Source organism: Vombatus ursinus, unplaced genomic scaffold (genome assembly GCF_900497805.2).
Source record: "Vombatus ursinus unplaced genomic scaffold, bare-nosed wombat genome assembly UNPS02014786.1, whole genome shotgun sequence".
In the NCBI taxonomy this organism is placed as follows: domain Eukaryota; kingdom Metazoa; phylum Chordata; class Mammalia; order Diprotodontia; family Vombatidae; genus Vombatus; species Vombatus ursinus.
The window spans coordinates 17,699,071-17,713,368 of NW_020954564.1; the positions used below are offsets into that span (position 1 = coordinate 17,699,071).

At 39.5% G+C, this 14,298-nt stretch overlaps 2 protein-coding genes across 6 annotated transcripts in view; one reads left to right on the plus strand and one right to left on the minus strand.

Moving 5' to 3' along the window:
* LOC114047108 (ras-specific guanine nucleotide-releasing factor RalGPS1) overlaps nucleotides 1-14,298 on the plus strand; it is a 490,091-nt gene that overhangs the window by 200,164 nt on the left and 275,629 nt on the right. The window lies entirely within an intron of this gene.
* The window catches only part of LOC114047110 (angiopoietin-related protein 2), a 57,592-nt gene that overhangs the window by 29,864 nt on the left and 13,430 nt on the right, over nucleotides 1-14,298 (minus strand). Inside the window, exon 2 of the mRNA XM_027867849.1 lies at nucleotides 9,606-10,465. Coding sequence (XP_027723650.1) covers nucleotides 9,606-10,419 — 814 coding nt within the window. The 5' untranslated portion in view covers nucleotides 10,420-10,465. The remainder of the gene's footprint in view (nucleotides 1-9,605; nucleotides 10,466-14,298) is intronic.

A 14,298-nucleotide genomic window follows, 5' to 3' on the forward strand; every position in this document is an offset into this window, starting at 1 on the left:
ATCTATCTATCTATCTATCTATCTATCTATCTATCTATCTATCTATCTATCTATCTATCATTTGTAGGACTCCAGTTAGAAATCTTTTTTATTATAAGGCAGTAACAACAAGTTATAGTAGATAAAAGTACTAACCTTGGGATGAGAAACACTGTGTTCAAGGCCCAGCCAGGCCTGATGTTGGAAAGTTGTGTGACATTGAAAAAGTCCCTTTTTTGGACCCCAGTTTCCTTATCTGTAAAATTAATCTTCCTTTTAGCTCTGATATTTTATGTTCCATAGTCCCTCTCAGGTATACTGTAACATTCTATGCTCTGTTACCTCCCTTTCATCTCTAATAGTCTGTTTTCTAAGGTCCCTTCTATTCTGACATTTATTCATTTATGTTCCAATGTCCCTTCCAGCCCTAATATAGTTCTCTAATGTCCATTTTGGTCTTGATATTCTATATTCCAAAGTCCCTTCCAACGCTAGCCTTCCTTGAGTCTGTGGTCACCTTTTGTAAGATCAAATGTTTCTTCTGAAGCAATAATTTCCTTATCATTGAAGTCCAGCCCATACCCAACTTAAGATTAGATTCTGTTGCAAAGCTGGGTTGCAGGTCTTTTGTTGGGAACTTGGAATATATTTTCTATAGACATCTGGTTCTAGAGATGGATGACTCACCCCCCACGCCAGGCCCCAAAAGACAATATAACCCATCAAGTACCTGACAGTCTTAATAGCCTTTCTTCAGTTATGCTTCTTCATGATATATAAACCTCTTTTTATGGGAAAAGAAATTTTGATTCCAATTTAGGATGTCAGAAACACACCATCTTATACTCCAGTTTATATTCCAGCTATCTCAGAGAAGTGATTCATGCATCAGTCCCTTGTTAATTCTCTACGCTTGTATAAGGGAAGACAATTCTGCATGTATCTTAGAGAATGATGATGATTTACATTTTATGAAGTATTAATATTCTTTACACCTATATGAGGGAAGTCAGCTCTCTACATTAATCTCAGAGAATGATCATAATTTACATGTTTGTGGTGTTTTAAGATTTACGAAGAGTTTTGTTTTTTAAATCACCAACCCCTGTGGGGTAGGAAGTAGTTTTCCTGCTATCTCCATTTTATAGAGAAGCCATCTCAGGCCCAGATAGGCTAATGAATACACGACTAAGTGTTAGAGCCAGGATTTGAACCCAACTATCTTGACTCCAAGTATAATGTTATTTCTATCATACCACAACATAGTTTAAATTTAGATGTTGAGTCTAAATTCACTTGTTGGGGATTAAAGGGCAATATTCCTCCTCACCTGCCCAAACTGAATTTGAAAGAAAACTGAACTTGGAGTCAGAAGAGCTAAGTTTGAATCTTTTGTTAGCTGTGTGTTCTTTGACGATTCTCTTCCTCTCTGTAGTAGGCAACTGGGTGGTGCAGCAGATAGAGTGCTGTTATTATTATCCAGTCTCAGACACTTCCTACCTGTATAATCCTGGGCAAGTAGCTTAACTTCTGTCTACCTCAGTTTCCTCAAGTATAGAATGGGGATAATAATAACACCTATCTCCCAGAGTTATTGTGACGATCAAATGAGATATTTGTAAAACACTTAGCACAGCGCCTAGCACATAGCAGATTCATAATAAATGCTTCTTCCCTTCCCCAGATCTCAGTTTCCTTATTGGAGTCTATAATCTCTAAAGTTCCTCCACCCTAACATTCTATTCATGAGTCTCTGTGTTTTCTCCTCTTGGGGAGAGGGTGGCAGATGTTCCTAAGTCAGGGACTGCCTGAATTAGTAAGCAACTTGTTTATATGTCAGCTGGTTGACTTAAAAGAAATTGGGTAACACATGTCCTGAGGTGGGGATTGCTGAGGGTGAGGCAAGTGATGGGATAGGAGCTAACATGTGCATTGAGAAAGCAAGGCCATGGTTTACAGAAATAGGAAAAGTCCCCCTGAATATTTTCCCATATTTCCTCATCGGTAGCAGGAGGGTCTCTGTTGGCCTTGTAGCCAGTCTGTCCACTACTAGTGGCTTACCAGCTCACACTCTTCACCTCAGTTATGGGAAAGGACAGGAACAGAAAATGATTCCTATGTCTGGCATTAAACATAAAGTTGCATCAGGGCTCATGGGCTTTGATGATGAGAAAGTCATTAATTCTGCCCATTAAAATGAAATTAGGAACACAGTGTAACTTAGCAGCAACACTAAACATTTTCTTCTAATTTTCCCCAGGTTGTATTGGCTAGATTTTCTTCCTGTAGGGAACCAGTGGCCTTTACCCACAGATTTGGCCTCTGCTCAAAGTTTACCAATTCATTTTAATTTTAATTAATCTGCCTAACTTTATTTCAGCAGCAGCCAAGTTTGGTTGACTGCTTTATATCTGTGATATCAAGATGATTTAAGATCAAAGAATGTTAGATATGGAAAGCATTTTGCAACACTCCCCCCATTTTATAGATAGAGAAAACTGTGGTCTAATGAGGGGAAATTACTTTCCCTAGTTTGCAAAGATAGTAAATGGAAAAGTATCCTTTTGTTGTTTTTTACTCTTTTCTACCTTCTGGTTCTGTTTGGAATGATTGCCACCGGTCATGATTGTCTGACAAAGGCACATTTGTGTGTTTTCTTGCCTTGTTTGGTCCCAGCACCAGCCCTTGCTGGCATGTGATTCTACTCTCACCCTTTCCTCCCTTCCCTTTAACTAGACTGAGGGGGATTTGGTCTTTAGAGGGTCATTGTTACAAGTCTAGTGTCTGTATGGAGAAGCTCATAGTATTTTGGGATTTTAAAGCTGGAAGAAACCTTAAAATCATTCTAATCCAACCTCATTTTACAGATATGGAAACTGAGACCAAAGAATTTCTGATGACTGCTAATGAGTAGTAGAATAGGGACTCAAATCCATTCCTTCTGACTCCAAGTGCAGGTACTTTCTATTAAGCCTCACAGCCTCTCTGTTATAACATTTCTTCATCAACTCAAATAGTGATCATACTAAAACTTTTTCCTGGATATTGTGTGTTTTTTTGTTTTGTTTTGTTTGTTTTTGCTTTTTGGTGAGGCAATCAGGTTTAAGTGACTTGCCCAGGGTCACACATCTAGTAAGTGTCAAGTGTCTGAGGTTGGATTTGAACTCAGGTCCTTCTGACTCCAAGGCTGGAGCTCCATCCACTGCGCCACCTAGCTGCCCCAACATTGTATATTTTTAAAAGTTGATGTACTTACTTGAATGAGAACTAGAAAAAGTTGCCCAAAATGGAATGGAGTACCCCATAAGGTGGTGAGTTCTCCATCACTTGAAGTTGTTAGGAATTCTGTAAAGGAAATTCCTGCTCTGAGTAGGATCTTGGGCAGGGTGTCCTCCAATATCTCTTCCAGCTCTGAGGTTCTGTGAACATCTCTTAGACACAGAAGGATAGGATTGTTCCTTTTGCTCCTTTGAAGAGACTTTTCCACTACTTGAGTGGAAGTGCTGCTATGATAACTGAACAACAGACACAACCGATAGTTAAGTTCCATGAGGACAGGTATTTAGAAAGTTTGGGCTGGGAGACATCTTAAATAGAAAGCATCCCAAAAGTCTTAATGCAGTTTTAAGCTTGAATAACTAAAAAACTACACTAAAACTTTTGGGATACCCTGTCTTATCTACATCTAAAATAACTCCCTGATTTTACAGATGAGAAAACTGAAGCCCTGAGAGGAAAAATAACTTGCTTAAGACCACATAGGTGATAAGTAGCAGAACTGGGTTCCAAATTAACTCTTACCTGTGAATCACCTCCCCAGTGCCCCTAGAGCCTAGCGTAGTGTACATAACAGGTGCTTAACAAATATTTTTCTAGTTGAGTTATGTTGAAGGGTTCTCTGGGGAAGAACTATGACAAATCCACAGACTAAGAACATAGAATCACAGATATCAGACCTGGAGGGGATTTTATGAGTTTCCTCATCCAAATTCCTCATTTTGAAATGAAATTAAGTGACTTGACGGAGGTCACACAGTCAATAAATGACAAGAATTGGGATTCAAAACTGAGGCCTACTAGTTCCCATTCCAGGGTCTCATTAAGGTTTATAAATAAAAGCAAATGTCCGAGAGACTCTTGCTTAGGGCTGTAGTTTTACTCTGGTGAAAGTGAATGAACTCTATATCCACGGGAGATTCTGACTACACATGTTAGGAGAAAAGGAGGCTGGCAGAGAATGGAAAGCATGACCGTGATTCTGGCGTAGGAGCAGACCCAGACAAAGAGAGGCAAGCGCCAACTGAGAGTTATCAGAAACAAGTTCGATAAGAGTTTTGTGTTTTCTTGGCTGGGGAGAGAAACAGTGGATCTTGTGCCTCTGGGGGCAGTTGCTGCCTCTGACTGAAAGATGATCCCCCTGGTTCCTGTTGGCTAATCCTGATACCACCAAAGCAAAGTCAGCCTTTGTCTGCTGCTGCGTTCCTTAGGCATGAGGGCTTTCTTGCCTTTTGTCTGTTGTGTTTCTATGGCTCTAAGCTGTTTATAAGGCGATGGAAGAGAAACAGAGGGATCAGGCAATGCTGGGGGAGGATGAGAAGGAAGGTGAAGACCCTGCTAGCAGTTCTGAAGGACCATAGAGCTGACAGGGCTGCTGCGCCCTGCCTTTCAGGCAGCCAGGGGGGTGAGGGTTGGGGAACAGTGTTGGGGAGAATATGGCCCAATAACTAGAACTTAAAATTCTCTAGTTGTGAATAGAAAAGGAGCTAGATTTGAAGGATGGAGACCCAGGTTCAAGTCCCTAGCTTGTGAGCCTTTGGACAACTCACTTTCCATTCTTTCTCTGTAAAATGGGAGGTTCAGACTAGACTAGGGGGTCTTAACCTTTTCTGTAGCCTCAACCCCTTTAGCAGCCTAATGAGGCTCACAGACCAACCCCCTCTCAGAAGCATGTTTTTAAATAAAGGAAATGCTAAATTTAAGTTAGAGGTTAGTGAATTTTTTTTCCTGTCCAAGCTCACAGATCCCCCAAAATCTATCCACAGACTGCTCTCATGAACCCCAGGTAAAGAAACCCTCAATTAGATTGATCTCTTCTAGCCCTAACATTCTAAGAATGACTGTTGAGAGATACCCAACCACTCATTGAGTAAAGGAGTGGGGAGGTTTACACTTCAGTATCAGTAAAGTAAGCAGGACAATTTTCATACAGTGGCATTTTTTACTCTCTTTCTATGGGGGATTGCAGTGCTTGGCTTAGGCCAGTTGGATCTAAGGAAAATGGGTCCTTGTGTTAGGCTATGTATGTATTAGCTTCCTCCATCCTCACCTAGAAATAGTGTTCCTTGAAGCCTTCAGTTCTCTTTTATTCTACATGCATTAGTTCATTTAACTGAAGGGATCATAAGATTATAGAACTGGAAAGGACCTTAATGGCCATCAAGGAGATGAGGAAACTGAGATACAGAGAAGATAAATAACTTACCCAGAGTTACAGTGCTGGTGTTTGAACCCTATCTGTGTCCTTATCTACCATGCATGATGCCTTTTAATTTCATTCAATTTGATTCAACCCAGCAAATATTTATTAAACACCTACCACCACCAGCACTAGCACCAGCAGCAGCACCACCACCACCACCACTACCACTACTACTACTACAACTACTACTACTACTACTACAACTACTACTACTACTACAACTATTACAACTACTACTATGCTAATAATAGCTAGCACTTATATAATGCTTTAAAGTTTGCATCGCACTTTACAAGTATTACCTCATTTTATCTTCACAACCTGGGAGGTAGATATTATTATTGTCCCCACTTTATTATGCCTTATGCCTAGTGTTGGGGAGCTCGCTTAAGAGGTTTACATTCTCCTGGGATAGGAGGACTACAGGGACATAACTATAAAACAAGGTATTGTGTGATGAGGCAGAGGAGAAATTCAGACCAAGTGCTCTAGGAAAATTTGGGGAGGGAGAGGTCATTTTCAGTTGCAGAGATTAGTGAAATGCATAGAAGATGTTGTAAATGAGCTGAGAATTGAAGGAGGAGGAGTAACCCAAGCACAAAGGATGATCTGTGCAAATATAGAAAGGCCGGAGAGAGCAGGCAAACTCAAGATGGCAGACCACCTTGTGATAGCTGGAGATTGAATGTAGACCATGGGAAGGGAAGCAGAATGAAGTCAAATGGGAAAAATTAGTTGGAATTAGGTTGCAGAAGGCCTTAAATCATAGCACTGGACTTGTAATCAGAAGAACTAGGTTCAAATTCTAGTTCTGACACTCCTTACCTGTGTGACATTGAGTAAGTCACTTAGCCTCTCTAGTCCTGAGTTTTCTCATATGTAAAATGAAGCAATTGTATTTGATGAACTCAATGGTCTATTCCATCTATAAGGACTAAATTTCTTTTTGTTTATGCAAGGTTAAGGAGTTTGCATTTTATCCATTAGACAATGACAAACTCTTGAAGGGTCTTGAGGAGGGGAGTAGTATGATCAGAGCTTTGTATTAGGAAGATTATCTTGGTGGCTTTAAAGAATGAAGAAAGCCTAGAAGCAGGGAGATCAGTTTTGTGCTCAATGACCGTGGTGATTTAATTTCAAACCTGAAATTTACTGGCAAAGTTGAAAGTATACTGGCCTGTGAGTCAGGAGAACGGGGTTGGAATCCCAACTCAGATACTTACTAGCTGCATGACCCTGGACAAGTCACTTAAACTTTCAGATCTTCAGTTTATTGACCTGTAAGATGGTGATAAAAATACCTGTACTACCCACCTGACAGTGTTGCTGTCAGGAAAGTACTCTGCAAGCACTAACATGTAGACATGTGAGTTGCTATTGTTCAGTATACTTATAAATATTTGAATTGAGATTTCATTGTGGCCACTTTGAAACAAAGACAAAATGGATATTTTAAGAAAGGTGAAGTGATCCAGAGATATGGGGGACAACCCCGTCAGCAAGATCAAACTGAGCCCTGAATGTTCCCGCCTTCAACCCCCACCCCACCCCACCCCACCCCTAGCCTGTAGACTTCCTCTGTGGAATGACTTAGAGGGAGCTGCTCCCCCGCACAAAAACAGCTTATTTCCAGTGTGAATTGCACCAATTGCAGTGTGAATAGCTCCTGCTGTCCTCAGTGGTAACTTTCCCCTGTTAATTTTCTCCTTTTCTCCATCTGTCCCACTACTGCTCTTTTCAGGTTAAGCCCTAGTAATGAACTAATATCTTTGCTCTTTCTTCTAAAAGAAAATTCTACATAGTCAAAGTTTCCCACATATTTATTGCTTGCTTTAGGTAATAGATCTGTGCATGAAAAGTAATATATATATATATATCAAATATATATTTGAAATCTAGGTGAGTTCCATTACTATTTTATGGTCTTTTCTGATGTGAGAAATCACTTATATTATCTGATTTACGAAGTCAATGTCATATCATGAGTTTTCTTAAAGCAAGGTATTTAACACTTTCACAGAAAGGCAAAATAATGCAGGGAAATGAGGACTGGATCAGGGGGCAGAAGATTCGATTCCTAGTTTTTCCACTAACTCCCTGGGTAACTCTGGTAAAGTCTATTACCTCCTCTGACTCGTGGCAGAGTTGGGGGTTGGGTGGAGCACAGTGGTAGCAGCTAGTATCAAATTGTATTAGATGGTTTCTAATGCCCCTTCTAGCTTTAATAGCTCATGTTCTGTTTTATAACATCCTATGGCCTAATTCCCTTCCAGCCCAAACAGCTTGTATTGGGGCTGTATCTGAGATTCTATATTCCAAGGTCCATTCTGCGTTCTAAGTTCCCTTTCAACTGTGACATTCTTTGTTTTGAAGTGTCTTTTAACTCTAATGTACTGTGGAAAAACCTTTTTGCTGTTTTGCCTTCTTACCTAGATAACATACGCTACCAGAAACCAATACAATCTCTCTGATAGTCTTAGTATCTAACTTTTTTATAATAGGACCATTAGGAGGGAAGGAAAAGAGGACAGGTTTCACTTTTTCTTCCTCTTTATTCTTCGCTCCTCTTCTCCCTCATCTCACTTTTCTTCCATTCTCCTTCATATCCATTCCTCTTCCTTCTTCTTTTCTCCTCTATCCTTCCTTACCTTCTTCTCCTCTCCTTATCATCACCATTCTCCTTCTCTGCTTTCCCTTTCATTGCCCTCCCCTCTCATATTGCTCCAATGAAACTCACTGCCTCTAGATCATTGTTTCACGCAATGTCTTTTATGGAACTAGAATGACATTAGATGGAATATTTCTGTTTCCAGAAAAATTATACATTTCAAAACTGAATATTGAAGGACAGGCATCACCAAAAATGTATTGGCATGTTAAGATGCCCAGAAGAAATTAATTTGATATAGTCTTAAAGTGACAACTCTCTCTTTCTTTGGCATACTTATTCAAAATAGACATTATAAGCCTGTAGAGCAAAATCAAGTTTGTCTTTTTTTTAAAAAAAAAGTTCTCTTCACTATTTTTATGTTTTCAATACCTTTCCAAAAATATTTCCTTTCTCATGAATTTTATGTGACAGAATGGTATAGTAGAAAGATTAAGAAATACGGAATTAAAAGAACTGGGTTTGTAACTCTGCTCCTCCAAAAACTAGTCATGGAACCTTGAGTAAATCATTTAACCTCTCTGAGACTCTATGGAAAATCAGGGTAATGATGCTTGTACTGTTTACCTCAAATAACTTATGGGGAAAGTACCTGGTAAACTTTTAAATGCCGTGGAAATATGAATTATTATTTATCTTTTTTGTGCCAAATTACAGAACTAGAGTGAACCTTAGGGATCATCTAGTCCAGCAGTTTTCAGAGTTTGGCCAATGGACCCCTCGATTTCTCCAAGACCTTTTCAGGGAGTCTGAAAGTTAAGACTATTTTCATAATAATACTAAGATGTTATTGCCCATTAAAATACTCCTGCCTTTATCTGAGGCCAGATTTTCTTCACATATTTCAACCAAACAACACATTGCAACAACTTGAATGGAGAAGCAGATATGACAAGTCAGATATCTTCTGTTAAACCTGATATTAAAGAGATTTGCAAAACTATGTAAAACAATGCCACTCTTTTCACTAAATTTCCTTTGTTTTGGGAAATATAGGTTTTTTTTAAAAAATAAAATGTCATTTACTTTAACATGTAATGGGTTTATTATTGTTTTAAATGAATAAATGATTATTTTAAATATTTAATTTTGATTTCTAATACAGTATCAGTAGGTATAACCCACATAACAAAAGCTCTTTGGGATTCTCAATGATTTTTAAGAGTGTAAAAGGGTCCTGAGACCAAAAAATTTGAGAGCTGCTGATCTAATCTCATTCCTTCATCTTATAAATGAGGATTTTGAAACTCAGAACAGTTGCATGACTTTTCCAAGGTCACCTAAGTGAAAAAATAAGAGGGAGGAGGGCCAGAAATTATACCCATGTCTTCTTACTCCAAATTCAATGCTACCTCTACCGTACTTTACCATGTTAAATGGTTGCCAATGGTAGCCTTAAAATCTACTGATCTCTCTGTTTTTAGAGTAGATGTTCCTAAAGAAGTATCTGTGGTTGACTGTAAAGACAGAGTGACTTACCAGATGGTTTATCAGTTGAGATTGGGATGCCAGTGACTGTAGGCATTGTGGGAAGAGTTGGGGGAAGCACCTTCAAATTTTGATCACTCTGAATCTCATTAGTGGAAATCTGGTTGATGATCCGATTGTAGGTGGGAGGCTGATAGACCCGGTTTGGTGGTGGTGGAGGAGGCGGCTGTGGGATGGGTCTGGCAACTGGCATCCTCTGACAGTGTTCTTCTAGCTGAGCGATGATGGTGGACTGGTTGTTGGCCAGAGTGGCTAAATGCTGGTATTTGTGCTCTAGGTCCTTATATTTGTTGGCGAGCTGAAGCATGTCAGCCGTTTGGTTGAGTATCTTATTCTCAAGCTGGGAGAGCTCTAACGCATTGTCCCGTTTGCGAATGATTTCATGCAAGAGCTGCATATAGAGCTGCGTGACCCGAGAGTTCATGTTGCGGCTCTCCTTCCGTAAGAGCTTGACTTCATTGACTATCCCGCCATCTACTTCCACCAGTTGCTGCAAACTTTCAATCTGTCTCTTCTGCTTTAGAAGCTCATTATTCAGTAGCTCCAGTTCTTGTTTGTGTACGCGGTTTTCAAGCTGAATCTCAGGTTCCTTGGAATTGACACAGATGGCCCCGGTGACTCTCTGCTGTGGCACAATGAATGTGTATGTGCACTTGTCCTGAGAGTCACTGGCTCTCTTATACCTGTTCAGATAAACGAATTCTTGTTCCCTTCCCTCTTCACTGCTCCCTAAGTCATCTGCTTTGCCAGCAGCAACTCCTACTAAAGCAGCCAGGACCAGGCAGGCCAGTCTCATTGTGTTCATGGTCCTTTAGAAGTATTTATCTCCTGGCAATGAAATCCCAGAAAACCTGGAAATGAGCAGAGATAAAAGATTATATGTAGATCACCTTCTTTCTGTAGTGTTGAAAGCGCTCTTTAATTGTGGTAGTAGAAAGCATGTTGGACCTAGAAACAGGAGACCTGGGTTCAAGTCCCACTTATCTTTTTAAAAAAATCTTAAATTAATAGCATATTATAACTGTTTATATTAATACCTTATCATGTGACACTTACTAGCTCTTTCTGTAAATTTCAGTTTCCTCTTCTATAAAATAGTACAATAATAGTGGCACTACCCACTGCATAAGGGTATGGTAAAGAAAGTGAATCATAAATCTTAAAGCACACCAAAGTGAAGGGAGTTATTAATAATAATAACAATAACAACTTAAAATGCAAACATTTTATGTTTACAAAGCGTTTATATTTAATCCTTTGAGATAGTTTCCTTTGCCTTAATTTTTCAACTACAAAATGGGGATAACTATAAAATGGAGATACTATTATTATCTCTATTTTATAGATGAGGAAACTGAGGCCCAGAGAGGTTAAATGATTTATCCAAGGTTACACACATAATAAGGGTAAGAATAAGAATTCAAATCCAGTTTTTGACTCCTAATCCAGGACTGTTCCCACTACACTATCACTGTAAGCAACACTGTGCTATGGGAAGAAATAGATATTTTAGACAAGCCCTCATCTCTGCCCTAATGGGGTTTATCATCTCAGAATGGATAAACCACAAACATGGTTAGTTATAATATACAATATTATATGATAAGGGCCTCAAAGTGGGACAAAGTGAAAGGCTGTGTGAAGGAAGAGAGAAAAAGCTGCTATGCATTCTCTGACTTTTCTATTATTTCACACAATCTAGATGTATAATATTTTAATCTACTGTTCCCACCTTGCTAGGGGGAAGGAAGACTCTAAGGCTGGAAATAGCCCCTCATTGGTACCTACATGCTTAAAGAATAAAAGAAATGGGGGCAGCTAGGTGGTACAGTGAATAGAGCACTGGCCCTGAAATGAGGAGGACTTGAGTTCAAATCTAACATTATATTTACTAGTTGTGTGACCCTGGGCGAGTCACTTAACCCTGATTGCATTTGTCTGCATTGTTAGAAAGAATTTCATCAATGGAAATCACCTACAACAAAACAATACCCCTAAAATATTCAGTGTTATTATGTCAGTGGGGAAATAGTCAAGTGCAAAATGTTATTTAAATAAGTGCTTTCCTTCCTGTTCCTTCACTAATAGTAATAGCTGAAATATATATATTGCTAGAGGGTTTACAAAACACTTTACATCCATTATGTCATTTGATCCTCACATTCCTCTATGAGGTAGGTACTACATGTATTATTATTTCCCATTTTACAGATGAGAAAACTGAGGCTTAGAGAAGTTGGGGACTTACCATGGTTACACAGCTTGCAAATGTCACGAGTAGGATTTGAACACAGGTGTATCCTGACCCCAAATTCAGTATTCTTTCCACTACCTCATGCTGTCTCATAAAAGCAATCAGAACTCAGAGTCAATCTCAGGCAGTGGCCAAGAGATCTCATAACTGGTGTTTCATTTTGAGAACTTACCCCCATGCAGAGAGTGACACACAGCTCATTAAACAGGGCAACGGAACTCTTGTTGGTTGGCCAGGAAACCCTTCCACCCCATCCTCCTGTCTGCCTTACCCACAGGTAGTCATCATTTACTTAAGTGAAAGGCTGATTTCCAAACTTTGTCTTGTTTTATCCAATGGGAAAAATACATCGGGGCTTTAAAATGGCAGAGCTGGAGCTTGCATCCATATCCTGAGCTCTGGCTCATATATTCTAAGGTACACGAGACACTTTGGTTTCGAAATCCAGAAGGGTTTAAAACAATTTTTTTTCAGTTCTCTTTAGGCACTTTTCCTAAATATCTAAGGTTTTTTTTTTTTAACCAAAGGGCAATACCTAATTATAAGATGTCCTTTGTTTTGTTTTGGTTTTTTTTTTTTCCTCTATTCACTCTAGGACTAGGATTAGTGTGTCCTAAGCTATTAGAGCTTGAAACTGCACTAAGGTTCTTGGGACACCCTACATAGAATCTTCTTACTGATCCATCCCCAATGGCATTGGCCTTTTCTATTTGCAGTGAGGCTAACGACTGCATTACTGCTGAACCTCCATTCTTATTATAATGTTGCTGATGGGCAATGCTGGGCACCAGCATCTTCTCTAGGGATAGAAAATTTGGGGTAAGTTCACCTAGGATAATCCAGAGTATAATTCAGAGCTCCAGGTAGATAAGATCACACTTTTCCTCATCTTTTCCTTTTCTAATTCTGCTACATAAGTCACAATTCTTGAGCAGCAGAGATTCCTTTGATGATCCACATGTACCATAAAGATGTTGCAGGTAGGCAAAGAGCCAGGCGCAACATCTGAGCTGAACCATTCCTCCCAGCCTCAACTAATTCCACTTTAAAAAAGAAAGGTTTTAATTTATTTTTTATTTAAAACACTTTTTTCTTTTTAAATTTTGAGCTCCAAATTTTCTCCCTCCCTCCAACCCCTCCCACACCCACTGAGAAGGCAAGCAATATGAAATCAATTATACATGTCAAATTATGCAAAATGTATTTCCATATTAGCCATTTTTATAAAGCAAGAAAAATAATGTGATAAAAATACTTCAATATGCACTCAGAATTCATCACTTCTCTCTTTGGAGGTGGATATGAGTCCTTTGAAATTGTCTTGGATCATTGTATTGATCACAGTAGCCAATCCTTTTACGGATGATCATTATTACAACATTGCTATTTCTGTGTACTGTAATCTCCCGTGTACTATAATAATGGGCTAATCTCAAGAAGCTAGATTGGGTTGGTTGATCTTCTATGGAAGATTTACAGAAACACATGGAAAAGAACCATTGAGGATGTAAAGTCATGAAAGGGCTGCAATTTGTACCTGCGCAGGGAGCGCTCACACTGATGAGATCACAGCTTGGTCTAAGTAGAGTTGAATTTAGGGGCAGCTAGGTGGTGCAGTGGATAGAACACCAGTCCTGGAGTCAGGAGGACCTGAGTTCAAATCTGGTCTCAGATCAGACAATTGACACTTACTAGCTGTGTGACCCTGGGCAAGTCACTTAACCCCATTGCCTAGCCCCGCCCCCCCCAAAGAGACACTTAGAGTTGAATTTAACACTACACAAAATCACAGAATCCTCTAGGCCAAGCCTGTAAGTGCTTTTACAAATATCTCATTTGATAATTAATCAAGTAGGGGTTAGGCTATAGGGCCTTAGAGGTTCCTTCTCTCTGAAATCCCCTGATTGTATAAGGAACATTCTTTGTATGTCAGCATCTGCCCTCTCCTTTAAGGTCTCTGCAAATGGAGAACTCATCGATGACTCCAATTTAGAACATCTATAACTGATATGAAATTTTCCTTATCCCTAAGCCCAAATCTGCCTTTTTACAACCTCATTGCTTCTAGTTTTGCCCTTTGAAGCCAAGCAGAATAAGCCTGATGCCTCTTTCACAAAATAGTTCTTCAAATAATTAAAGTCTGAGTTCCTGTCCTCCACAGTATCTTCTCTCTTTCCCCAGCTCATTCCAATGCTCTGTATTGAGACAGGATAGAAAGACTTAGTTCATTCAAGATAATTATGTCTTAGGGGCAGCTGGGTGGTGCAATGGATAGAGCACTGACCCTGGAGTCAGGAGGACCTGAGTTCAAATTTGGCCTCAGACACTTGACACTTAGAAGTTGTGTGACTCTGGGCAAGTCACTTGACCCCATTGCCTAGCCAAAAAAAAAAAGATAACTATGTCTCCTGCTAATTTTCTACAGTCAGA